The 27,440-nt window shown below is 37.7% G+C and overlaps 2 protein-coding genes across 12 annotated transcripts in view; one reads left to right on the top strand and one right to left on the bottom strand.

Annotated features, from left to right (window-relative positions):
- Window positions 1-27,440, bottom strand: part of CUNH4orf46 (chromosome unknown C4orf46 homolog) — an 89,388-nt gene that overhangs the window by 36,815 nt on the left and 25,133 nt on the right. The window lies entirely within an intron of this gene.
- RXFP1 (relaxin family peptide receptor 1) overlaps window positions 1-27,440 on the top strand; it is a 116,723-nt gene that overhangs the window by 75,567 nt on the left and 13,716 nt on the right. For 3 of the 8 annotated variants that reach the window (XM_040471537.1, XM_040471542.1, XM_040471544.1), the window contains 6 exons: window positions 5,947-6,018; window positions 10,772-10,843; window positions 10,930-11,001; window positions 11,598-11,672; window positions 21,836-21,907; window positions 24,364-24,435. In XM_040471537.1, coding sequence (XP_040327471.1) covers window positions 5,947-6,018; window positions 10,772-10,843; window positions 10,930-11,001; window positions 11,598-11,672; window positions 21,836-21,907; window positions 24,364-24,435 — 435 coding nt within the window. The remainder of the gene's footprint in view (window positions 1-5,946; window positions 6,019-10,771; window positions 10,844-10,929; window positions 11,002-11,597; window positions 11,673-21,835; window positions 21,908-24,363; window positions 24,436-27,440) is intronic. The other 5 variants (XM_040471540.1, XM_040471541.1, XM_040471538.1 and 2 more) reach the window with 5 other exon arrangements.

The raw sequence follows: 27,440 nt of genomic DNA, 5'->3' as shown, positions 1-27,440 counted from the left end.
GATGGATAAAATGGAGGAATGAATCCATGATATAGAAGATAAAATTATGGAAAACAATGAGGCTGACACAAAGAGGAAAAAAAAGATATTGGATCACAAATGTAGACTTAGGGAACTCAATGATTCCATTAAACATAATAGCATTAGTGTCATAGAGGTCCCAGAAGAAGAAGGCAAGGAAGAGGGGGCAGAAGGTTTGTTTGAGCAAATTATAACTGAAAACTTCCCTAATCTGGGGAAGGAAATAGACATTGAAATCCAAAAGGCACAGAGAACTCTCATCAAAATCAACAAAAGCCAGCCATCACTAAGACATATTATAGTCAAACTGACTATACACAAACAAGAACAGAATCTGGAAAGCAGCAAGAGAAAAAAGTCCTTAACTTATAAGGGAAGACACATCAAGTTTACAGCAGATCTATCTACAGAAACTTGGCAGGTCAGAAGGGAGTGGCATGATTTTTCAATGTACTGGATGGGAAAAATATGCAGCCAAAAATACATTATCCAGCGAGGCTGTAATACAGAATATAAGGAGAGATAAAGAATTTCCCAGACAAACAAACACTAGAAGAGTACAACCACTAAACCAGCCCTGCAAGAAACATTAAAGGGGACTCTTTGATGGGGAAAAAAAGATCAAAAGCAACAAAGACTAGAAAGAAACAGAGAACATCACCAGAAACACCAACTTTACAGGTATTACAACGGCACTAAATTCGTATCTAACAGTAATCACTCTGAATGTAAATGGACTAAAATTTCCAATCAAAAGGTATAGAGTAGGGGCACCAGGGTGGTTCAGTGTCCAACTTCGGCTCAGGTCATGATCTCACAGTTTGTGAGATTGAGCCCCACATCAGGCTCACTGCTGTCAGCCTGTAAGTACAGAGCCCACTTCAGATTCTCTGTCCCCCTCTCTCTACCCCTCCTCCACTTGCACTGTCTCAAAAATGAATAACATTTAAAAAAAAGACATGGAGTACCAGAATGGATAAAGAAAACAAGACCCATCTATATGCTGCCTACAAGAGAATCATTTAGACCTAAAGCCACTTCCAGATTAAAATTGAAGGGATGGAGAACCATATATCATGCTAATGGACATCAAAAGAAAGCCAGAGTAGCCATACTTGTATCAGACAAACTAGATTTTTTTTTTTAATTTTTAACATGTGTCTATTTTTGAGAGACAGAAACAGAGCACAAGCAGGGGACGGGTAAAGAGAGAGGGAGATACAGAATCCAAAACAGGCTCCAGGCTCTGAGCTGTCAACACAGAGCTCAACGCAGGGCTCAAACTCACCATCCATGAGCTCATGACCTGAGTCGAAGTCAGACACTTAACTGAGTGAGGTACCCAGGTGCCCCTGGACAAACTAGATTTTAATTTTTTTTAAATGTTTATTTCTTTTTGAAAGACAGAGAGAGACAGAGCACAAGCAGGGGTGGGGACACAGAATCTGAAACAGGCTCCAGGCTCTGAGCTGTCAGCACAGATCCCGATGCAGGGCTCAAAGTCACAAACAGTGAGATCATGACCTGAGCCAAAGTCGGAAGCTCAACAGACTGAGCCACCCAGGCGCCCCTGGACAAACTAGATTTTAAACCAAAGACTGTAACAAGAGATGGAGAAGGGTAATACATCATAATTAAGGGGGTCTACCCATCAAGATCTAACAATTGTAAATATTTATGCCCCCATATTGAAAGCACCCAAATACATAAATCAATTAATCAAAAACATAAACTCACTGATAATAATACAATAACAGTGGGGGCTTTAAACCCACACTTACAACAATGGACAGATGGTCTAAGCATAAAATCAACAAGGAAACAGTGGCTTTGAAGGACACACTGAGCCAGATGGACTTAACAGATATATTCAGAACATTTCATCCTAAAGCAACAGAATATATATTCTTTTCAAGTGCACACAGAACATTCACCACAATAAGTCACATACTGGGTCACAAACCAGGCCTCAACAAGTACAAAAGGATTGAGATCATACCATGCAAATTTTCTGACCACCACACAATGAAACTTGAAGTCACATCCTATTAAAGAATGAATAGGTCTACCAGGAAATTAAAGAAGACATAAAAAACATATATATGGGGCAAATAAAAATGAAAACACGACAGTCCAAAACCTTTTGGATACAGCAAAGGCAATTCCAAGACGTAAGTATATACTAATAAATACCTACCCAAGAAACAAGAAAAGTCTCAAATACACAACCTAACCTTACACAAAGGATCTAGAAAAAGAACAGCAACTAAAGCCTGAAAACAGCAGAAGAAGGAAAATAATAAAGATTAGAGCAGAAATAAACAATACATAAACAAAAACCCAGTAGAACAGATCAACAAATTAAGAGCTGGTTCTTTGAAAGAATTAATTAAATCCACAAACCTGTAGCCAGACTTATCAAAAAGAAGAGAGAGAGGACCCAAACAAATAAAATCATGAATGAAAGAGGGGAGATCACAACCAACACCACGGAAATACAAACAACTCTAAGAGAATATTATGAAAATTATATGCCAACAAACTGGGCAATCTGAAAGAAATGGACAAATTGCTAGAAACATACAAATTACCAAAACTGAAATTGGAAAGAAATAGAACATTTGAACAGTCCCATAACCAGCAAAGAAATTGAATTAATAATCAAAATCTCCCCACAAAATAAGCCCAGGGCCAGATGGCTTCCCAGAGGAATTCTATCAGAAATTTAAAGAAGAGTTAATACTTATTCTTCTCAAATTATTCCAAAAAAAAAAAAAAATTGGAAGGAAAACTTCCAAACTCATTCTACAAGGCCAGAATTATCTTGATTCCAAAACCAAAGACCCCACTGAAAAGGAGAATTACAGGCCAATATCCCTGATGAACATGGATGCAAAAATTCTCAACAAGATACTAACAAATCAAATTCAACAGTACATCAAAAGAATTATTCACCACCATCAACTGGAATTTATTCCTGGGATGCAGGGGTTGTTCAATATTTGCAAATCAATCAATGTGGTACACCACATTAATAAAAGAAAGGATAAAACCATTTGATCCTCTCAATTGATGCAGAAAAGGCATCTGACAATATAAAGTATCCTTTCTTGATAAAAACCCTCAATAAAGTAAGGATACAAGGAACATACCTCAACATAATAAAGCCCATACATGAAAGACCCACAGATAATATCATCCTCAATGGGGAAAAACTAAAAGCTTTCCCCCTAAGGTCAGGAACATGACAGAGATGTCTACTTTCACCACTGTTGTTCAGCATAGTACTGGAAGTCCTCACCTCGGCAATCAGACAACAAAATGAAATAAAAGGGATCCAATCTTCAAGGAAGAAGTGAAATTTTAAACTCTTCACAGACAACATGCTACTGTATGTAAAAAAACCTGAAAGATTCCACCAAAAAAAATCGCTACAATGAATACATGAACTCAGCAATGTTGCAGGATATAAAATCAATGTCAGAAATCAATTGCACTTCTATACACCAATAATAAAGCAGTAGAAAGAGAAATCAAGGACTTGATCCCATTTACAATTGTACCAAAAACCATAAGATACCTAGGAATAAACCTAACCAAAGAGGTAAAAGACCCGTACTCTAAAAACTATAGACACTTATGAAAGAAATTGAAGAGAACACAAATAATGGAAAAACATTTCATATTTATGGATTGGAAGAATATTGTTAAAATGTCTATACTACCCAGAGCAATCTACACTTTTAATGCAATCCCTATACCACCAGCACTTTTGACAGAGCCAGAATAAACAATCCTAAAATTTGTACGGAACCACAAAAGACTCCAAATAGCCAAGGCAATTCTGAAAAAAGAAAAGCAAAGCTGGAGGCATCCTGATTCTGGAATTCAAGCTATGTTACAAAGCTGTAGTCATCAAGACAGTATGGTACTGACACAAACACAGACACATAGACCAATGAAACAGAATAGAAATCCCAGAAATGGACCCACAACTATATGGTCAACAAATCGTTGACAAAGCAGGAAAGAATATCCAATAGAAAAAATACAATCTCTTCAACAAATAGTTTTGGGAAAACTAGATAGTGACATGTAGAATAATGAAACTGGACCACTTTCTTACACCATACACAAAAACAAATTCTAAATGGATAAAATACCTAGATGGGAGCCAGGAAACCATCAAAATCCTAGAGAACACAGGCAGCAACATCTTTGACCTTGGCTGTACCAACTTCTTACTAGACATATCCCCAGAGCCAAGGGAAATAAAAGCAAAAATAAACTATTGGGACTTCTTGGCACAGAGAAGGAAACAATCAACAAAACTAGAAGGCAGTCTATGGAGTGGGAGAAGTTATTTACAAATGACATATCTGATAATGGGCTAGTATCCAAAATATATAAATAACTTTTCAAATTCAACACTCAAATAATAATAATAATAATAATCCAGCTAATAAATGGGCAGAAGCCATGAATAGACATTTGTCAAAAGAAGGCATCCAGATGGCTAATGAACACATGAAAAGATTTTCAACATCACTCATCATCAGGGAAATAGAAATGAAAACCATGATGAGAAACCACCTCACACCTGTCAGAATGGCTAAAATTAACAACAGAGGAAACAATAGATGTTGGTGAGGATGTGGAGAAAGAGGAACCAACCCTCTTACACCATTGGTGGGAATGTAAACTGGTGCAGCCACACTGGAAAACAGGATGGAGGCGCCTCAAAAAATTAAAAATAGAACTACCCAATAACCCAGCAATTGCATTACTAGTTACTTACCCAAAAGATACAAAAATACAGATTTGAAGGGTCACATGCACAGCAATGTCTATAGCAGCACTATCAACAATTGCCAAACTATGGAAAGAGCCCAATGTCCATCAACAATGAACGGATAAAGAAGTGGTATATACATACAATGGAATATTACTCAGCCATCTAAAAGAATGAAATCTAGCCATTTGCAACTATGTGGATGGAACTAGACTGTATTATGCTAAGTGAAATAGAGAAAGACAAATACTGTATGATTTCACTCATATGTGGAATTTAAGAAACAAAACAGATGAACATAGGGGAAGGGAAAAAAGAGAGAGGGAAACACTCTATAAAAGACTCTTAACAATAGAGAGCAAACTGAGGGTTGATTGAGGGAGATGGGTGGGTGATGGGCTAAATGGGTGATGGTATTAAGGAGGGCATTTGTTGTGATGAGCACTGGATGTTATATGTAAGTGATGAATCACTAAATTCTGCACCTGGAACCAATTTTACCTTATATGTTAACTAACTAGAATTTAAATAAAAACTTGAAAAGCAAAAAAGAAAAAGAAGAAAGTTCAAATATTAAATTTTAACTATCACATGTTTATCTTTACAACTAAGTTTCTAAATAAAAACTAGCCTAATCATACACGAATTTAATAGCAAACAAAATAACATATCTAGTTTCACTATTTTGTTATGTTTACCTTTTTTAATTAAAAAAAAAAAAAGTCTAGGGGCGCCTGGGTGGCGCAGTCGGTTAAGCGTCCAACTTCAGCCAGGTCACGATCTCGCAGTCGTTGAGTTCGAGCCCCGTGTCAGGCTCTGGGCTGATGGCTCGGAGCCTGGAGCCTGTTTCCGATTCTGTGTCTCCCTCTCTCTCTGCCCCTGCCCCGTTCATGCTCTGTCTCTCTCTGTCCCAAAAATAAATAAATGTTGAAAAAAAAATTAAAAAAAAAAAAGTCTATTGTGGTAAATACATATGCTGTAAAATGTACCATCTTAAACCAATTACATTCAGAGCCATAAAGTACATTTATATTGTTGTGCCACCCTCACCACCACCCATCCAAAGAGCTCTTTACATCTTGCAAAACTGAAATTCTGTTTCATTATGTTTTTTTTTATAATTATGTTCACAGGTGCCTGCAAAACAATAATATTAGATCCATATCCATCTATGCTTTCAGAGGACTATACAGACTTACTAAACTGTAAGTACCAGTGCCAATTAGTTTGCCCATTCCACTGTGGTCTGTCAGGCTGACCCACCGCCCTCCATGGTAGCTCTCCTGCCCACAACAGTTGAAGGGGCACGCAGGGCACTATGGTCGAGGGCATGGAATTCTGACTTGAACAGGCTTCCACTTAAGTCCTGATTCACCACTCCCTTGGTCTATAAACTTGAGCAATTTATTTTCCTTTCTAGGCATTGATTCCCTCTAGTGTAAGATACAAATTATAACAGTACCTTCCTCAGGATTGTTGTAAGGAACAAACGAGGAGGGGCGCCTGGGTGGCGCAGTCGGTTAAGCGTCCGACTTCAGCCAGGTCACGATCTCGCGGTCCGTGAGTTCGAGCCCCGCGTCGGGCTCTGGGCTGATGGCTCAGAGCCTGGAGCCTGTTTCCGATTCTGTGTCTCCCTCTCTCTCTGCCCCTCGCCCGTTCATGCTCTGTCTCTCTCTGTCCCAAAAATAAATAAACGTTGAAAAAAAAATGTTTAAAAAAAAAAAAAAGAAAGAAACAAACGAGGAAATCCCTGGGAAGAATTAGGCGCACTACATCTGACGCATAAATAGAACTCAATACATACTGGCCATGGTGACAGGAATGATGGCCATTAGAACTTATTCAAAATAGGGGCGCCTGGGTGGCTCAGTCGGTTAAGCGTCCGACTTCAGCTCAGGTCACGATCTCACGGTCCGTGAGTCGGTGAGTTGGAGCCCTGCCTCGGGCTCTGGGCTGATGGCTCAGAGCCTGGAGCCTGCTTCCCATTCTGTGTCTCCCTCTCTCTCTGCCCCTCCCCCGTTCATGCTCTGTCTCTCTCTGTCTCAAAAATAAATAAACGTTAAAAAAAATTAAATAAAATAAAAAAAGAACTTATTCAAAATAAGAAACACTGATGATAATAGAATCTTGAAGGAAAAAACCCAGACTTTTCCAGTAATTCTTTTTCCACTACTCCTGCTTTTATGAATACATACGGCGCTGTAAGGTTAAAAGAGTAAAGCTTTTTTATTGTGATTAAATACATATAACATAAAATTTATCATTTTAACCATTTTTAAATGTGAAGTTCTGTGACGTTGAGTATATTCACATTGTTGTGCAAATATCACCACCATCCGTCTCCAGAACATTTCATCTTCCCAAGCCGAAACTCTGTACCCACCAAACAGTAACTCCTCCTCCCCTGACCCTTGGCAATCACCATTCTACTTTCTGTATCTCTGAATATGACTACCCTAAGTGGAACCATACAATATTTGTCCTTTTGTGTCAGGCTTATTTCATTTAGCATGATGTCTTCAAGGTTCATCCATTTGTTTTTCCATGCACACCCATCAGTGAACATTTTTGGTTGTTGTTGTCTTTTGGCTATTATGAGTAATGCTGCCATGAACATTGGTATATAAATATCTGTTTGAGTCTTTGCCTTCAATTCTTTGGGGTATATACCCAGAAGGGGAGTTGATGAGTCACATGGTAATTCCAGGTTTAACTTTTGGAGGAACCACCATACCGTTTTCCACAGCATCTGCACCAACAACATACAAGGGGACTAATCCCTTCACGTCCTCACCAGCACTTCTTGTTTTCTGAGGTTTTGTTGTTTAAGAATTTGTTTGTCTTTTTAAAACAGCCATCCTAATGGATATGAAGTCGTATTTCATTGTAGTTAAAAGCAAAGCTTTTTAAAATTGGTTTTCTTGGGGCGCCTGGATGGCTCAGTCGTTTGTTTGAGTGTCCAACTCTTGATTTCAGCTCAGGTCATGATCCCAGAGTCATGGGCTCAAGCCCCACATCAGGCTTCACACTCAGACTGGAGCCTGCTTGGGATTCTCTCTCTCTCTCTGCCCCTCTCCCCTGCTCATGCACTCTCTCTCTCCCTCTCTCTAAAAAATTTAAAAAATTAAGTAAATATATAAGTAAATAAAATAGTCTACTAAATATTCCATTTCAGCATCTGAACCTAACCTCCTATAGGAAATAATTGTATGGAAATATAACCAAAAGGCACATAAATCAACAACTCCCTATATTTCTATTTCCGTCGCCTTGTTTTCTATCCTACACCACTTTTTTTAATCCTAATCCAAGAAACTCATTCCAGTCCGATTCCTAGTTTGTGGTATCAGGGTTTAGGATTGAGAGACAGCTGTCTAATAATTTTACTAGCAAAATGGAAGAAGGGCCCTGGAGACTCAGAGTCTTAACAGTAACCACTTTTACCAAGTCCTCTTCCCTTCTATCCCATCCCTGCTCTTTTGTGTCTTGGCAAATCACCCAAAGCCAATATTGGATTCATTCCCATCAGGCTCCTATCTTTCTCTCCAACCCCGCATAAATCTGTTCAAAACTTATAAGCAGTGTCTGCTTGGTTTAATGTTCAGTGGGTGTGAAAGATACTACAGTCTTGGTTTAGTATCCAAGGGATGTGAAGGATAGTACCACAAATTTTAAAGAGTTCCCCATCTCTTTCCATGGTTATTCATAGCACTGGACTATTGTTTAGATGTTAAAGATGTCACATACTTCTGGGTTTTCATAGATAATCATTAGATTCCTCCTTTTCATTCACCTGTAAATATTCATTAGTCCTTACAATGTGCAAATTTTTCAGCAAGACACCATGGGGAGGTGGCACAAAAAGATAAGTCAGACATGCTGCCTTCCAACAGTTTACACTTTAATATTTCAGGTAAAGGGCTTTGATACCACTGGGGCAAGGCATGCCTCTTGCTCTCCAGAGGCTTATGATCTAGGGTGGGAAACTATGCCAATATACACACAACAATTAGAGAACGATTAAATCCGAAACCCGTGTTGTTCAGACCAAAATTCTTGTTAAGTTTCACTGAAACAAGTGACTGTTTGAGGTCTGGAGCAATGAAGGATGGCTGGGGAAAATGAAGAAGACTGGGAAAAACAGATGAGTATAGAGTACAGGGGTGGATCAAATGCTTTTACCTGAGGGATTGCTATTGGCTTTTAACGGAGCCCCCTGAGGCGGTCATAGGGAAGTATTGTAGCTATTCTTTACCCTTTCTGTGCCCAAATGGGGTTCTAGACCTACAAGGCAAGGAGAGAAGTGGCTCTAACATGGAACATCATCTCCTGTTACCCCTAAGCAAAAGCCAAATATGGTGGGAACGGGGAGCCTCCCAGCGGGAGAAATTTTATAAGCTGTCAAATTATAAGAGTAGAGAAAAGTGCAACATCAGCGTGGTCCATATATCTGTGGAAGTGAAATTTGAAGTAAAACTTGCATATGAATCATAGGCAGAAGGGAAAAAGAAGACGGATATAAGAATGGGAGGCATGAATAGAGGCGTCATAAATAATATGTACTGAATGCTTATGACGTGTTACAACCCAATAAAGTAGGTACTAAGATTACCTCCATTTTAGAGTTGGGGAAACTGAGGCTTTCAGGAGTTAACTGCTTAAGGTCACACTATTAATAAGTAGCAAAGCTAGGAATTGAACTATCTGACGTCAGAGTCAGAGCAGCAAACTGCTGTATGGACATGGAGGTAGAAATAAACATGGCAAGGGGTACCTGGGTGGCTGAGTCGGTCAAGCCTCCGACTTTAGCTCAGGTCATGATTTCCTGGTTCAGGATTTCAAGCCCTGCATCAGGCTCTGTGCTACCAGCTCAGAGCCTGGCACCTGCTTCGGATTCTGTGTCTCCCTCTCTGCCCCTCCCTCACTAGTTCTCTCTCTCTGTCTCTCTCTGTCTCTCTCTGTCTCTCTCACTTTTCTCTCTCTCAAAAATAAATAAAAACATTAAAAACAAAGAAAGAAACATGAACAGAACAGAGTTGACTCAATCTGCAGAAGAGTAAGAACTGAAAAGGTGGATGTCAAACTCCTTAACAAGCATACAATGTCGCCATGTCCTTTTTTCCAGAACAGTCCCTGCCTGCCTCCCAGGTTCATCCCCTGTCCCTCTTCACAATGCCTTCATGGTGAGGCCTCACTGAAATACCTGGTGATCCCTTACCTTGTTGTTCTCTCTCATCTCTCTTGCCTCTGCATAAGCGATCTCCTCTGCTTACATTAACTCCCACCCATTCTTTGCTTTGTGAATGGTATCTTCATCCGAATCTCTATCCATCCAGTTGTGCATTCTCTAGTAAAGCCTTCTGTCTCCTGACTCTCCCGAGCATTGCAGTCCCTGCCCCCAACAAAGGCAGATGCCTTCTCCTCTGCAATTCAGAGCAACCCTACGTTATACGCTTCTCTTTTCCCCATGTTGCAGTAATAACCTGTTCATACTCTGTCTTCCCTCTAGACTCAAAGCCCCTCAAAGAAAGAGATGATATGCCTAGCACACTGCCGTAGAGTATAGGTACCCAAAAAAGTTTAATGAATAAAGGCATAAATGAATGGAATGACTGATTGATTGATTGATTGGTTGTGGGGGAATTAAAACCTAGACATGAAAAGGTAAGTGATAAAGAACTTTTAGAGACCCAAAAGAAGGGAAAAGATCTTATAAGAATAGTATACAAGAAAATCTAAGATGGATGATTATTGTTTTTCCTCTCCTTATTGTTAGATATCAAGAAGGTAACACATTTGGGGTGCCAGGCTGCCTCAGTCAGTAGAGCATACAACCCTCTGTCTCAAGGTTGTGAGTGTGAACCCCACATTGGGTGTAGAGATTACTTAAAAATGAAATCTTAAAAAAAGAAAAAGAAGGAGATAACACTTTTACTGTAGTCATTTCTCTTTTTTCAGGTATCTCAGTCATAACAGAATAACTTTCTTGAAGCCGGGTGTTTTTGAAGATCTCCACAGACTAGAATGGCTGTATGTTTAATTTACGTGTCATTTTATAATATTAGTTTTTATATTCTAAATATATAAATGAATCCGTTTTTTCTTCTGGCTGGCAGGATAATTGAAGATAATCACCTCAGTCGAATTTCCCCACTAACATTTTATGGACTAAATTCTCTTATTCTCTTGTAAGTACTAAAAATTAAGACAACTATTTCAATGGAAAGAAAAGACGTGAATAAAAGTTACTGCCTTAAGTTTAACAGCATTAAATTTGGAATTGTTCAAGCCCCAGAAAGGCCTTTCTGACTAAAAATCATCTCTTAATCATATCCTATGAGGCTATATTGTAGTTTTAATAATTATATAAGACCTTCTGTTCTCTAGAACATCAGCCCCTCAAAACTGAATACAGCCTCACTGCTATATTTTATTGAAATATTCTCAAGCATACCACTACTGCCCTGTATTCATCTTAGTAATAATAATAATAATAATAATAATATTCATTTAAAATCACCTCCTTCTCACTACCCACTTTTGAAGGGTACAGGCTTTTTTTCAGTTACTAACATTGCTACTTCCTCCATATGACAACTATCATTTGTTGAATTTTATTACTAACAAGCACTCAAATATAACAAAACTTACAGGAAAAAAAAAAGAGAAGATAACTAACTTAATAGATTTTCATGGTTTCATAAAGAATAATGATAATACCATATTTGACTTAAGATGAAAAAAGAACCAGAAAAAGGTGACTTCTCTTTCTTTTCTTTTTCAGAGCACTGATGAATAATGTCCTCACCCATTTGCCGGATAAACCTCTTTGCCAGCACATGCCAAGACTGCACTGGCTGTAAGTTGCTGTACCTTTCCTTAAAGGAGTCAGCTAACTTTTCTGGTTTTGCCTAGTTCCCTTTGGATATTAGGTTTTTAAAAATGATAGGTTGTTAATGTCATATCATATTTCCTCAGATTACTTTAGCATGTTTTTGTTACTGAACAGCCCCATTGGCTAAACTAACTCCTCTAGATTCTCTCCAACATAAACCATTTTTAAAAACAAAAAAATTGAGAGGCAGGAAGAAAAAAGACAGAAAGGATATCACAGTAGCTATAGAACATCTCCTCCTCCTTCCCTCTGTCAATCTATTTTCACCTTTTAATTTGATACAGAAAGACTAAATCACTTTAGCCTCATTCCTAAATTCTGCATAATGAGAACATGATATTTAGAATTTATATTTAACTCTAATCACAACAGAATATGTTCCATAAAGTTTTTTACACAGTAGCTTTGCATATGATAATAAGAATCACTCTACCTATTAAGAACCAGTAAATTTGCCTATTTAAAACACAGTAAAAATGAAGAAATAAGTGACCAAAATAACTGTTTAAAAGTTCAGCAATAAACCACATACACAGTATTATATGAAAACCTCCTCTGTGTCTCATTTTGTGTGAAATTCTCAGAAGTTTTGTTTGCTGTTTAATTTTTAAGCTCACAGCAGATTAGAAGTGCCAGATTAAAAGTAGAGGGGAAAGATGAAGTTCAAAACATCAGTGAGAAGTGACAACTATCAACCTGATAATAAAGCAGGAATGGGGGGGGGTGCCTGGGTGGCGCAGTCGGTTAAGCGTCCGACTTCAGCCAGGTCACGATCTCGCGGTCGTGAGTTCGAGCCCTGCGTCAGGCTCTGGGCTGATGGCTCGGAGCCTGGAGCCTGTTTCCGATTCTGTGTCTCCCTCTCTCTCTGCCCCTCCCCCGTTCATGCTCTGTCTCTCTCTGTCCCAAAAATAAATAAATAAATAAATAAATAAATAAATAAATAAAGCAGGAATGGGAGTGCTATAAAGAACAGACATAATAATTCAAAACACACTAGTTTGGAACCATTTAGGGGAAGACAAACATCCCCGGAGTCATTACTAAGTCCAGAGGGCGTCTTGGTATGACAGCACAGTACCCGCATTGATGACAGCTAAAGTATTCAAGAAAAGGGCAAATTAAGTTCAATCTCCTTGTTGTAATTAAATTTTGTTTCAAATGAGCACATTAACAGTTATTATGTGCTCAGTAATCCAAACTTAATAATAAAGCAAAATTGGTTAATATTTACATACATAAATTAGCAATTAAAAATTCATGCACTGACACCAGCAGCAAATGTAGGAGATATTATGCAATACACTAATAAACATTTCCTTTGCCTTTAAAAAGGCAGCCAAATATACATCTCAGATAAAAATTTAAATGATTAAGTTATACTACTAAATAGGTGGACTTTTTACAATTTCATCACTAAAGTTACCATCTTTAAACTTTAGCTATCTAAAATAACTCATTTCATATGCATTCCTGATAACATTATCCCAATTTTAATGCCAGTAATAATAATTTTTGCTTTATAAGTATTCATTTCTTTTAAAACTAATCACAGTGCCATAGCCAGTAAAGACATTGAATCAGTAATCAAAAATCTCCCTCCCAAACAAGTCCAGGGCTGGATGGCTTTCCAGGGGAATTCTACCAAACATTTAAAGAAGAGTTAACACCTATTCTTTTGAAGTTGTTCCAAAAAATAGAAATGGAAGGAAAACTTCCAAACTCATTCTATGAGGCCAGCGTTACCTTGGTTCCAAAACCAAAGACCCCACTAAAAAGGAGAACTACAGACCAATTTCCCTGATGAACATGGATGCAAAAATTTTCAACAAGATACTAGCAAACCAGGTCCAACAATACATTAGAAGAATTATTCACCAGGATCAAGTGAGATTTATTAATGGGATGCAGGTCTATTTTAATATCCACAAATCAATCAGTGTGATACATCACATTAAAAAAGAAAGGATAAGAACCACATGATCCTCTCAATACATGCTGAAAAAGGATTTGACGAAATACAACATCCTTTCTTGATAACAACCCTCAAGAGAGTAAGGATAGAAGGATCATACCTCAACATTATAAAGGCCATACACAAAAGACCCACACCTAATATCATCCTCAATGGGGAAAAACTGAGAGCTTTCCTCCTAAGGTCAGGAACACAACAAGGATGTCCACTCTCACCACTGTTATTCAACACAGTGTTGGAAGTCCTAGCCTCAGCAATCAGACAACACAAAGAAATAAAAGGCATCCGGATTGGAAAGGAGGAAGTCAAACTTTTCACTCTTTGCAGATGACATGATACTCTATGTGGAAAACCCAAATGACTCCACAAAAAAAAACTGCTAGAACTGATCCAAGAATTCAGCAAAGTCACAGGATATAAAATCAATGTACAGAAACCAGTTGCATTTCTGTACAGCAATAATGAAGCAGCAGAAAGAGAAATCAAGGAATTGATCCCATTTACAATGTGCCAAAAACCATAAAATACATAGGAAGAAATCTAACCAAAGAGGTGAAAAATCTATACACTGAAAACTATAGAAAGCCTATGAAAGAAATTGAAGAAGACACGCAAAAAATGGAAAAACATTCCATGTTCATGGGTTGGAAGAACAAATATTGTTAAAATGACTATACTTCTCAAAGCAATCTACACACTCAATGCAATCCTTATCAAAATACCACCAGCATTTTTCACAGAGCTAGAACAAACAATCCTAAAATTTATATGGAAACAGAAAAGACCCCGAATAGCCAAAGAAATCCTGAAAAAGAAAAGCACAGCTGGAGGTGTCACAATCCTGGACTTCAATTTGTATTACAAAACTGTAATCATTAAGACAGTGTAGTACTGGCGCAAAAACAGACATGAAGATCAATGGAGCAGAATAGAGAACCCAGAAATGGACCCACAAATGCATGGATAACTAATCTTTTTTTTTTTTAACGTTTTTATTTATTTTGAGACAGAGAGAGACAGAGCATGAGCAGGAGAGAGGCAGAGAGAGAGGGAGACACAGAATCCGAAGCAGACTCCAGGCTCCGTCAGAGCTGTCAGCACAGAGCCCGACACGGGGCTCAAACTCACAGACTGTGAGATCATGACCTGAGCCGAAGTCAGACGCTCAACCAACTGAGCCACCAGACGCCCCATATGGGTAGCTAATCTTTAACAAAGCAGGAAAGAATATCCAATGGAGTAAGGACAGTCTCTTCAGCAAATGGTGTTGGGAAAACTGCACAGTGGCATGTAGAAGAATGAACGTGGACCACTTTCTTACACCATGTACAACAATAAACTCAAAATGGATGAAAGACCTAAATGTAAGAAAGGAAGCCATCAAAATCCTAGAGGAGAAAACAGGCAACTACCTCTTTGACCTCAGCCGCAGCAACTTCTTACTTGACATGTTTCCAGAGGCAAGGGAAACAAAAGCAAAAATGAACTGTTGGGAACTCATCAAGATAAAAATCTTCTGTACAGTGAAGGAAACAATCAGCAAACCAAAAGGCAATTGACAGAATGGGAGAAGATATTTGCAAGTGACATATCAGATAAAGGGTTAGTATCCAAAATCTATAAAGAACTTATCAAACTCAACTCCCAAAAAACAAATAATCCAGTGAAGAAATGGGCAAAAGACATGAATAGACACTTCTCCAAAGAAGACATCCAGATGGCCAAGCGACACATGAAAAAATGCTCAACATCATTCATCATCAGAGAAATACAAATCAAAACCACAATGAGATACCACCTCACACCAATCAGAATGGCTAAAATTAACAACTCAGGCAATAACAGATGTTGGCCAGGATGTGGAAGAAAAGGAACACTTTTGTACTGCCGGTGGGAATACAAACTAGTGCAGCCCCTCTGGAAAACAGTATGGAGGTTCCTCAAAAAATTAAAAATAGAAGTACCCTACGACCCAGCAATTGCACTACTAGGCATTTATCCAAGGGATACAGGTGTGCTGATTCGAAGGGGCACATGTGCCCCAATGTTTATAGCAGTGCTATGGACAATAGTCAAAGTATATATAGAAAGAGCCCAAATGTCCATTAACTGATGAATGGATAAAGAAGTGGTATGTGTAAATATAATGGAATATTACTTGGCGATCAAAAAGAATGAAATCTTGACATTTGCAACAACATGGATGGAACTAAAGTGTATCATGCTAAGTGAAATAAGTCAGTCAGAGAAAGACAAGTATCATTATGATTTCACTCATATGTGGAATTTAAGATACAAAATAGATGAACATAAGGGAAGGGAAGCAAAAATAAGATAAAAACAGAGAGGGAGACAAACCACAAGAGACTCTTAAAATACAGAGAACAAACTGAGGGTTGCTGGTGGGGTGTTGGGTAGGGGGAAGGGCTAAAGAGATGAGAGGCATTAAGGAGGAGGACACTTTCTGAGATGAGCACTGGGTGTTACATGTAAGTGATGAATTACTAAATTCTATTCCCAAAATTATTATTACACTATATGTTAACTAACTTGGATTTAAATAAATAAATAAATAAATAAATAAATAAATAAATAAAGTGCCTCTACCTTGCACATGAACTTTTACTTAGCAAAGCATAAACTAAAATATCTGATAGATGTGTTGGTAAAAATATATATATATTCTTTAACTGATTTAGTGGAAAAATACACATAAAAGACATATGACAGCCCAGGATAATTTGCTTGCAAGATACATGACAGGCAATAGATTAAGGCCTTTATTATAGTTCTTTCAAAGCAAAAAATAAAAACTGTAAACACCACAACAGAAGTTGGGAAATTCAATAAGTTAGAAATATAAGTAATAAATAAGCACATGAGGCAACAGCCAAAGGTAAACTAAAGAGCAAGAGGGTAAATTAAACTTACTCCTATATGAGACAACGCAAGTTTATTTGTAGGCAGGAGAAGCGGGTATAAAGAATTTGAAAATACAGACAATGATAGGGATACACTATGGAGCAAGGTGCTGGAGATGTGGAAACAGACAGAAAAAATAAAATGTGATACATATATCACATTTAAAATGAATGAACCAGCCCTACTTCAATCAACATGGCTCAGTTTCAAGAACAAAATATGAATTAAAAAGAAAAAGTCATCGAAGAGACATGTATTACAATTCTATTCCAACAATATTATGCTTAGGAAATAGAACTGCAAAACAACATTGCTCCCTTTCTACTGATGAGAAGGAACTTTATCATCTACAAAATAATACCGAAAAAAAATAGACTTTAGAACAGGGACGATAACCAAGGATAAAGAGGTATATCACATAATGATAAAAGGGTCAATTCAGCAAGAAGACATAATAATAATCTTAAATGAGTAAACAGTTTCAAAATGATTAAGATGATAACCACAGAAATATAAAGAAAACTAACTAGGAGTCATAAGACACCAGTTAAAACCAACAAATCCACTAAAATGCAGATATTTGATATTCCTAAGGTGAAAGATTCCTAAAATGAACATTAATAAAAAGCATATAACTGATCAAAATCATATGGTGGGAGAGAAGTAAAAGCAGAAAGGAAAATAATATATACTCATTTTATCATTTCTTATTATAGGAAACTAATAAATATTGTTATTCTCTAAGAAAGACAATGTATTGGGGTGCCTGGGTGACCCAGTCCATTTAAGCACCTGACTCGGACTCAGGTCATAATCTCATGATTCGTGAGTTCGAGCCCAACATCAGACTCTCTATTGTCAGTGCAGAGCCTGCTTCAGATCCTCTGTTTCCCTCTCTCTCTGCCCCTACCCTACTCAGGTTCACTCCCTCTCTCTCTCTCAAATATAAATAAACACTTAAAAAAAAAAAAAAAGAAAAAAAAAGACTGTATTGGGTAAAATTATCATTATAAATATAACCAATAGAATATACAAACCTTTCTAAATATTAAGAGTTTTTATTTGTTAAAAAATTTTTTTTAATTAGTTTTCTTTATGTTTGAGAGGCAGAGAGAGACAGAGCGCGTGTGGGGGAGGGGCAGAGAGAGAGGGAAACACAGAATCCAAAGCAGGCTCCGGGCTCTGAGCTGTCTGCACAGAGCACGACGCAGGGCCCGAACCCACGAACCGCAAGATCACGACCTGAGCCAAAGTCGGACACTCGACTGACTGAGCCACCCAGGCGCCCCAAGAGTTTTTATATTTGTTGAAAGCTTTTTAACCTATAAAACCATATAGTAATATTTTTAAATTTTTTTAATGTCTATTTTTGAGAGAGTGAGTGCACGTGCATGTGCATGTGCAAGCAAGGGAGGGGCAGAGAGAAAGGGAGAGAGAAATACCAAGCAGCCTTGGCACTCTCAGCACAGAGCCCACCACGGTGCTGGATGAATGAGATCATGAGATCATGAGATCACGAACTCATGAGGTCATGACCTGAGCCACAATCAAGAGTCAGATGCTTAACAGACTGAGCCACCCAGGCACCCCACCACACAGTAAGATTTTTAAATAGAAGACTTAAGTCAGATATATTAGTCATATCAATAAACTTAAGTGGGCTTAACTTACCTATTGAAAAGAAAAAGATTTTCAAATTGGCTCACAAAACAAAACCTAATTCAGCGCTATTTACAAAAAAAAAAAAACAAACAAAAATCTAAGTGATTAAGAAAGATCAAAAATAAAAGGCTGGCCTAAAGTATTCCATGTAGATGCAAATCAAAATTTAAAAAGCAGGGATCATATTTTTTATCTAAATAAATAAAATTCTGGCCAATTTGCATTAAACAACACTAAGTTCATTTAAATGCTACAATGTACAATTTCTTTTTTTATTATCTTTTTCATGTTTATTTCTATTTGAGAGAGAGAGTGCACAAGCAGGGGAGGGGCAGAGAGAGAGATGGAGACAGAATATGAAGCAGGCTCTGGGCTCTGAGCTGTCAGCACAGAGCCCAAAGAGGGGCTCAAACCCACAAGCCGTGAGTTCATGACCTCAGCCAAAGCTGGACACTTAACCGACTGAGCCACCCAGGCGCCCCAACAGGGTGCAATTTCTAATAAAAGGCATTACATTATAAGTATATGCGCACCAAATAATTCATATAGTAACCAAAGGGAATAACAGGCATACACAAGGAATAAGAGATAATAATCCACCTCTTTTCATCCGTGAAATATCAAGTATAACCAAAAGGGATATGAAGAACTAAATAACATAATTAATGAACTAACTCTAATTGATGTATATCAAAGTGCAATGTACTTCTCAATAACAGAACTGATCTATTTGGGACAGCAGTGTGCCCAGCTAAAATACTACATTCCCAGACTTCCCTGCATCTTGATGTAACCACATGACTAAGCTCTAATTAATGATGTGGAAGAAGTATCATGTGGACTTCTGGGGAATCTCCCTAAAAAGAAAAAGGCATCCCCTTCCTCTCTTTCACTATCCAGAAAACGTAGATATGATGGCTCAAGCTTAGCATTACCCTGGACCATGAAGACAAGGGCATGTAAACAGTGAATATGAAAGATGTTTCTAACAACTTTGTAAAACTACCATACTAGCCCTGGACTGCTTAACAGTAGATGTGTATTTATGCTGTTATAGTTGGGTGTCTGTTATATGTGCCTGCACCTAATTCTGATAGAAATAAACCTGAAAGCAAAGAATGTCCAAAGAACATTCACCAAAATTGACCATATATTTTAGGACATACACATACATAAGCCAAACTCAAGAAAACAGATGGAGGGATTAGCCTAAAGCAGGAGAAGGGTCATCTCTTCCTCTTGAGACTAGAAGGAGACCAGGTGCATATACAGGTAAGTTTGTAGATGTTGGGCAGAAGGTCAAGGGCTTCTCCCTGCTTCATCACCTCAGTTTTCTCCATGAAACAGGAGCCAGAAAGGTTTTGGAAGGTAGGGGAGGAAGTAGAGGTTTACGAGATTTGCATGTTTAGAATGCCACTACATTCTAGGGGATAAGAGAGGAAGTTGAGAAGAAACGCAAGATTGTTGATGCTTTGGGGTTTTGTTTATGTTGTTCTTCAGATCAAAGAACCATATTTTCACTTTCAACCCATGACCAGATTAGCCAAACTTAATGACCATGTATAAAGGGAAAAAATTAAATGGGTAAATTCAGAGGCTCATTAAGTTGGAAAAGTAATCTAGACATAAAGTAATGAAAACACTCCTTGTCAGCTCCCTTAGAGCTTGGAGCTAAGGAACAAGAAGCAGATTTGTATGCCTCAAACCAGATCCCTGTGTATCAAGGATAAAAACCTCTAATTGTGGGAAGAAAGCCAAAACAAATTCCCAAATAAATGTTAAAATAAACTCAAAATTAAACTAACAATTTAGTCAAAAGTCCCTAATTTATGGCTCAGTGTGTACCTCTTACTGATTTATACCAATGATGAATTAATACTAACTTAAATGCTTTTGTTCGCTTAATAGGAAAAAGAAAGCTACAATAGTAGCTAAAAAGAAAAGTGTTATCAACTCACCTTAAGAATACTGTGTGAGACTTAAGAGAGCATCACCATCTGGTGGCAGACTCGTGGTAACGACAGTAAAAGAGGAAAGAAATGGACAGTCTCTGTTACTGACAATATATATTGTGAGCGACCAAAAGCTTAGACCAAAGCTGATGACCAAAAAAAGCAGTACCATAAGCACTTAATTTCCAATTTAATAGATTAGTAGAATTTTTCTTTAGAAGGATGACCTAGAATCAAGATTTAAGACTTAATGTAATATTCTGTATAGTACAGAAATCCTATCTACAAAATTCTTGAATTACAGTATATTTCCTCTGCTAAATATCTGTAGTGATAATAAGCTTATTCCCTGGACACTATAGATTGTGAGCTTGAACTTTAAATATTTTGTGTCATTCAGCCAGAAAATCTAATTTTGCAATCTGATGCAACATAGGAGAACCCTATAATATCTTCTACAGCCTGACTTCAAATATGTCTCTCTTATTTCGCTCTTTTCCATTACAAATACACCCTTTTCCTCAACTGACTTGGTTTCTAAACCCCTTACATCTTGGTCTTCCAGATTGTTCAAATATTCCTTGATTTGTCAACATTTATTTTTATTGCAATGCCCAAAACAGAACCAATTTTCCCACATGTAGCCTAGCCAGCAGAATATAGGTACTTCTTTTAATGCTACCCATGTTTACCCTGCAGATTTCAGTAGCTGTGTCACACTTCAGCTCATATACTTTCGTCACAATTATTCTTGAATAGCTCTATATTATATGGTGAAGAGTAAACTAAGTGTTGGGGTAGACTGAGTAGATTTAAGGACAAGTATTTATTCCTGAAAGTATATCCCTAACCTCAGCTAACTCTTTCCTACAAACTTCCACGATAAACCTAACAAAAGATAAAAGACGGGCAATAAAAGGATGCTTTCATGATCACCACGAAGAAGAGACACTAAACATAAGTTTTTTGACAAGTTTTACTGCTCAGACCAGACTTCTGATGGTGACATAGCATCACACAGCAAGGGAGTGTAATTAGGGTCTACATTTATCTCCCTGAATTAGAAATTGTAAACCAAGGATAGCATTGGCTTGTGTGGCAATATAATAAAGCAAACAGTGGTGTTCTCAGTGGTAAAATGCTATTGAGATTTTTTCCAGGGGGTGTTTAGGCAAGGGAGTTAGAGGTGAAATATTTTTTTGGCAGCAGGATAATAAAATCTTCTACAGAGTGGGTCACCCCACTTAGAGCAATGCTATTGTAACTCTCTAGACAGATGTTTAATACAGATCACTATTAAATGTCTGTTAAGTGGATATTTATCATAACAAAGTTTTTTAATTTGACTTCTCATTCTCTTCACATTTCTCAGGATAACATATGTGCCTATATGAACATATGATACAGATATGACTCAAAACATTTTTACTATGAACACAGAAAAAGAAGCATTACATATATATATTATTTCAGCTATTATGTAAGTGGCTACATATGAGAATCTATATGAAACAAACAGTATGTGAAAAAAAGATATTTTATTAGAAATCAAATAATTCTTGATCAATTTATTTCTATGATTAAAATTTAGCTTTATTATTTTTGTTTTTATGTTTCAGGGACTTTGAAGGCAACCATATCCATAATTTAAGAAATTTGACTTTTATTTCCTGCAGTAATTTAACTGTTTTGTAAGTAGTGTTTTATCCTTTTGATGGCCTATCTCTTTACAAACAAAATGAATCATTTATGTGAACATTAGTTAGCATAAACGTGCACAGTAATTATGGCAAATGTTCACTGATGACTTAAAATTTTCTGAAACTGAAGCATATTGGCAAAATTATTGGAGTTCAAACCAAGCTTAACAAAGATTCACAACATAACATGGATCATCGCAACGGTACTGTATTATTTGAGACCTGTTTTTCTCGAACTTAAGTGATACCCACTTTAATGGAAAGAAATGTTCACAGACCACCTAAAATCTCTCCTTGGATCTCAGTTTGAGAAACACCAAATTAGTCGTATTCTATAAGAATGTTTGCCCTTTGCAAATTACTTACTGTAAAGATTGTGGGGACAAATTGAATTACAACTAAATTTTTTTAAAACACTGCAGAATGTCTACACCCCTAACGCTATAATTGTGGACACCAGGATAAACTCTAGAATGTTACTGGGTATAATTTCTCCATCTGCCTCTCTAGCCTATTTTTTTTATTTATTTATTTTAATGTTTATTTACTTTTGAGAGAAAGGGACAGAATGCTCATGGCAGAGGGGCAGAGAGAGAGGGAGATACAGAATCTGAATCAGCTCCAGGCTCTGAGCTGTCAGCACAGAGCCAGACGCTAGGCTCGAACACATAGAATGTGAGATAGTGACCTGAGCCGAATCAGACGCTTAACGAGCTAAGCCACCCAAGCGCCCCTATTGGCCTATTTTAAATTCACATGGCTTTTCCCATGAAAGTGAAGGATGCTGATGTGTCTTGCGATATGAAAACACAACTGCCTCATTTACAGTTTCTCAGATCAGTGTTTTTCAAACTGTGGGTTCAAACTCACAAGTGGATGATGAAAGCAATATGGTACCTCCTGATTAGCTTTTTTAATGAAAGTTGAATTGAATTGGGTAAAAATGTCGTAGCCCAATTTGGGTCATTAAATGTATTGTTTTCTAAATCTTGGCTCGTGTGGGTGTTTGTCGTGTCCCAACGTAAAATGCATTTTTTTAAGTGTAGTTACCATGGGAAAAGTTTGAAAACCATTATACTAGAATCCATCTGGAAACCACACTAGAATCCATCTAGAAATCCATACTAGAAACCAAAATACTAGGACCCCTGTGTACAGGCAATGCAATAGTTACCACTGATACAATAACTTTTTCTCCAGTATGCTCCCCCCATTCCAATGGGTTCAGGTCACTGAGATGTTTGAACTCTTGTGCAATGAGCTCAGCAGTCTTCGGGTGCAGGATGCTTCTATATCAGTCATGCAAAAAACAGTTCCTACTAACTGCCCAAGGGAAACCAAATTGCAACTAAAGGCCATAGACCAAATAGATATTTGAAAAACTTACAAATTCTTTGTTGTTCTACTTGTATTTGTTTTTAAAGAAGCCTCTTTGTGAAGATATCATTTGTGAATTTCCTCTTGGCAGGTGCTTGCTCTTTTCTGGTCTAGAGATCCTGGCAGGAGATGAAAATGGTTTGGAGAGCTGAGAGGAAATAAATACTTTAGGATGGGACAAGACCAACCTCCAGGGTCGTGCCTCACAATGTTTAAAGAATTGGAAACATTCAGAACACATAAGATCAGTGCAGAAATGAATCAAGGGGTGCCTGGGTGGCTCAGTCTGTTAAGCATCCAACTTCAGCTCAAGTCATGATCTCACAGTTTGAGGGTTTGAGCCCTGCATCGGGCTCTGTGCTGACAGCTCAGAGCCTGGAGCCTGCTTTGGATTCTGTGTCTCTCTCTCTCTCTCTCTCTCTCTCTCTCTCTCTCTCTCTCCACCTCCCCTGCTTGTACTGTCTCTCTCTCAAAAATAAATAAACTTGAAAGAAAGAAAGATAGAAAGATAGAAAGAAAGAAAGATAGAAAGAAAGAAAGAAAGATAGAAAGATAGAAAGAAAGATAGAAATGAACTGGTCAAGAATTATATACAGTCTGATTCAACATCCCAAACTAGAGATCTTCTGAATTGGTCCAGCTTAGATTACACTTCCTTAGGTAACTCCACTCTAAATCACATCAACTCCAATGTGTGTGAGTGCTCGTGTGCAGGGTATTCTGTTAGACATGCGATACAGGCTGGAGAAGAGGCAGTTCTATAACAGCTCCCTGTGCTCTTGGTTGCATGATATTCAGTCTGTTTTCTCAAGCGTTGAAGTTTTCACTAACTCCCTTGCAGAATTCTTCCCTACCTCACTTAAAAAATCAAATAATTTTTTTTCATCATTAAAAATTTTGAGAAATTTAAGACTAAAACAAGACTGGGTAATTTCTCATACTACAAAATACTTGATGTGCAAATCACTATATATAATTATTTCCTTTTTTTAGGCTGTCAATCCTCTCTCCAAAAACTCATTTATCACTTACCTCAAAGAGCTACAACATATTTTTCTTTTTACTTTCAGGGTAATGAGGAAAAACAAAATTAATCATCTAAGTGAAAATACTTTTGCACCTCTACAAAAGCTAGATGAATTGTAAGTTTGATTATGCATATATTGATAAGACTTTTCTTTCTATTGTTTTAGTTCACACTTGTTACATATATATGCTTTTATACATTTGAGAAATATTTATCTCTTTTCCTAGCATTATCTGTATACACTTTGAACCATAAATGAACTCAGACAGCTTAGAAAAATACACTTTAAAATATATATAAAATAAGTGTTGAGGAAAATGAGATTTTGTTTTTCTTTTATTTTTGAGAGAGACAGCATGAGCAAGGGACGGGCAGAGACAGAGGAGGACATATGATCCGAAGCGGGGTCTATGCTGACATCAGCAAGCCAGATGCAGGGCTCGAACTCACAAACCACGAGATAACGACCTGAGCTGGAGTCAGATGCTTCGCTGACTCAGCCACCCAGGTGCCCTAAGGAAAAGGAGATAAAGGAAACATAGCTAAATAATAAAGTCAGGGTAAAATTAATAAATAAAATACATCCTCTGTCCCATTGCTAGAGAGGAACAGCACATTTGTTTTTAAGTTTCCTAAAGAGTTGGGATTCAGAGACCTTAAAACAAAAAGACATACTTTGCTAATTCTAGAAACGAAAGATAATCTTGGATCCAAAAGAAATCAGACATCCTTGGATAACATCCCAGCCTATAATAATGGAAGAGAGACATAAGTTGAATCAGCTATTTATAATGTCCCTTTTTTAAGATCAATGACAGAATTCCAAAGAGTATTAAAAACAACTCTCTGGTAAACCAAAGCTTTGTGGCCCAAGCACATAGTAGCTGATTGTCAGAATAAAATATATATTGAGCAATGGATGAAGTCCGTGTTCTTCGGACAATTTTTTTATGTTTTAGTATTAATTTTCTCAATTGGATTTTTGCTGAAGTTTGAGCTAACAACTACGGTTGACCCTTAAACAACATAGGTCTGAACTGTGATGGTCCACTTGTACCTGGATTTTTTTCAGTAAATACAGCACAGAACTGTAAATGTATGTTCTCTTCCTTATGACTTTCTTAATAACACTTTATTTTTTTCTAACTTCCTTTATTGAAAGAATACAGTATATAAGACATATAACATACAAAATATGTGTTAATTCACTGTTTATGTTATCAGTAAGGCCTCTGGGCAACAGTAGGCTATTAGTAGTTAAGTTCTGGGGAAGTCAAAAGTTATATGTGGACTTTCAACTGCATAGGGGTAAGGCGGTCAGCACCCCTAACCTCCACATTGTTCAAGGGTCAGCTGTAGTTTGGTTTTGTGTTTTCTGGAAAGAATCTGGATTGTGGACACATCAACATGTTTTGACAATAAGCTGGGCAGAACATTAAGTATTAAAACTTTTCCATAAAAAAACTAAAGAATGTAAACTAGAATGTTTCTCTGGATACCTTACCTACATACTGAGACAGATGGAGGTAATTTATATGCCGCATTCTGCTTGAAAACATCAATAAACAAGCCATTGAAACCCCCAATTTTTTCATAACAATTAGCCTGAAACATTTTTTGGTAGGCAGTAGCAATCATTCACTAAATGTGCAAGAAAATCTCAATAGGTATTAGACCCAAGCAAGTTTTGTAACAACTCTTGGTATTTGGCAACTGAACCACATCATCAGTAAATAGGAAATTATTTTATTCTCAATATTAAGGAGACATGCAAACAGGTGATCCAAAGTTATTATCTAGGTATTAAAATACAAGTTAGTCATGGGATCCATACTTTTCCTTGTTTTATCCTACTTGCAACCACTGTGTGAGTATCAGAAAGCAATTCTCCAGGGGCGCCTGGGTGGCTCCGTCAGTTGAGCGCCCAACTTCAGCTCAGGTCATGATCTCACAGTTTGTGAGTTCGAGCCCCACATCGGGCTCTGTGCTGACAGCTTAGAGCCTGGAGCCTGCTTTGGATTCTGCGTCTCCCTCTCTCTCTGCCCCTTCCCCGCTCATGCTCTGTCTCTCTCTGTCTCTCAAAAATGAATAAACATTAAAAAAATTTTTTTTATAAAAAAAAAGAAAGCAATTCTCCAAATCCTAACTTTCATGGTGACATTAAGGTGTAGGTTCTATGTGAGTATCAATAACCAGCAGGGAACATGAAACACAAACAGTGAAGTCCATAACCAGTGCTAATCCAGGTTCAGGGGTAAAGGAATGAGCAAGAAAACCTGCAGAGAGAATAACCAAGGCAAATCATTAGTCCTACCAAAAGCCTGCTGAATCCCATATTAAACACTGGCTTGAAAAATCCGATTTCCAAGGATGAAAATGGTATGTTTTCTAAGAGGCAATAGTTTAAAATGGGTGGTTCTAGGGGCACCTGGGTGGCTCAGTCAGTTAAGGAGCCGACCTCAGCTCAGGTCCTGATCTCACAGTTTGTGAGTTCTAGCCCCAAGTTGGGCTTTGTGCTGACAGCTCAGAGCCTGAAGCCTCCTTCAGATTCTATGTCTCCCTCTCTCCTGCCCCTCCCCCATGAGCACTCTGTTTCTCTATCTCTCAAAAATATCAATCAATCAATAAGTTTTAAAGAACCTCAAATCTAAAACTATCATGCCCTTCAAAGTTGAATAATCTCACTTTTGATTTATAAGCACTCCAACTCATGTAACAAATACATACATTCTCCTACTTTTCCTTGTGGAACTAATAGAATTTGGAGATGGGTAGGGAAAGTGGTTAGGCTTTATCTTAGCATCTCTTGATCACTTTGGAGAACTAAAACCTATTGAAATGTTATCTTGTTTAGAAGAATCTGAACCTTTTTCATGAGTGCTGCCACCACCAAAGCTACCACAAGATCTGTTACCTTCACAACCCTTCTTACAGGGGCTCCTGGGTGGCTCAGTCAGTTGAGCATCTAACTCTTGGTTTCGGCTCAGATCATCATCTCACAGTTCATGAGTTTGAGCCCCACATTGGCTCTGCGCTCACGGTGTGGAGCCTGCTTGGGATTCTCTCTCTCTCTCTCTCTCTCTCTCTCTCTCTCTCTCTCTCTCTCTCCGTGCCCATCCC

Source organism: Herpailurus yagouaroundi, unplaced genomic scaffold, assembly GCF_014898765.1.
Source record: "Herpailurus yagouaroundi ecotype Mexico unplaced genomic scaffold, PumYag 28, whole genome shotgun sequence".
Taxonomy (NCBI): Eukaryota; Metazoa; Chordata; class Mammalia; order Carnivora; family Felidae; genus Herpailurus; species Herpailurus yagouaroundi.
The sequence above is the reverse complement of the archived record's forward strand: the minus strand, read 5'-3'. Positions and strand labels throughout refer to the sequence as shown.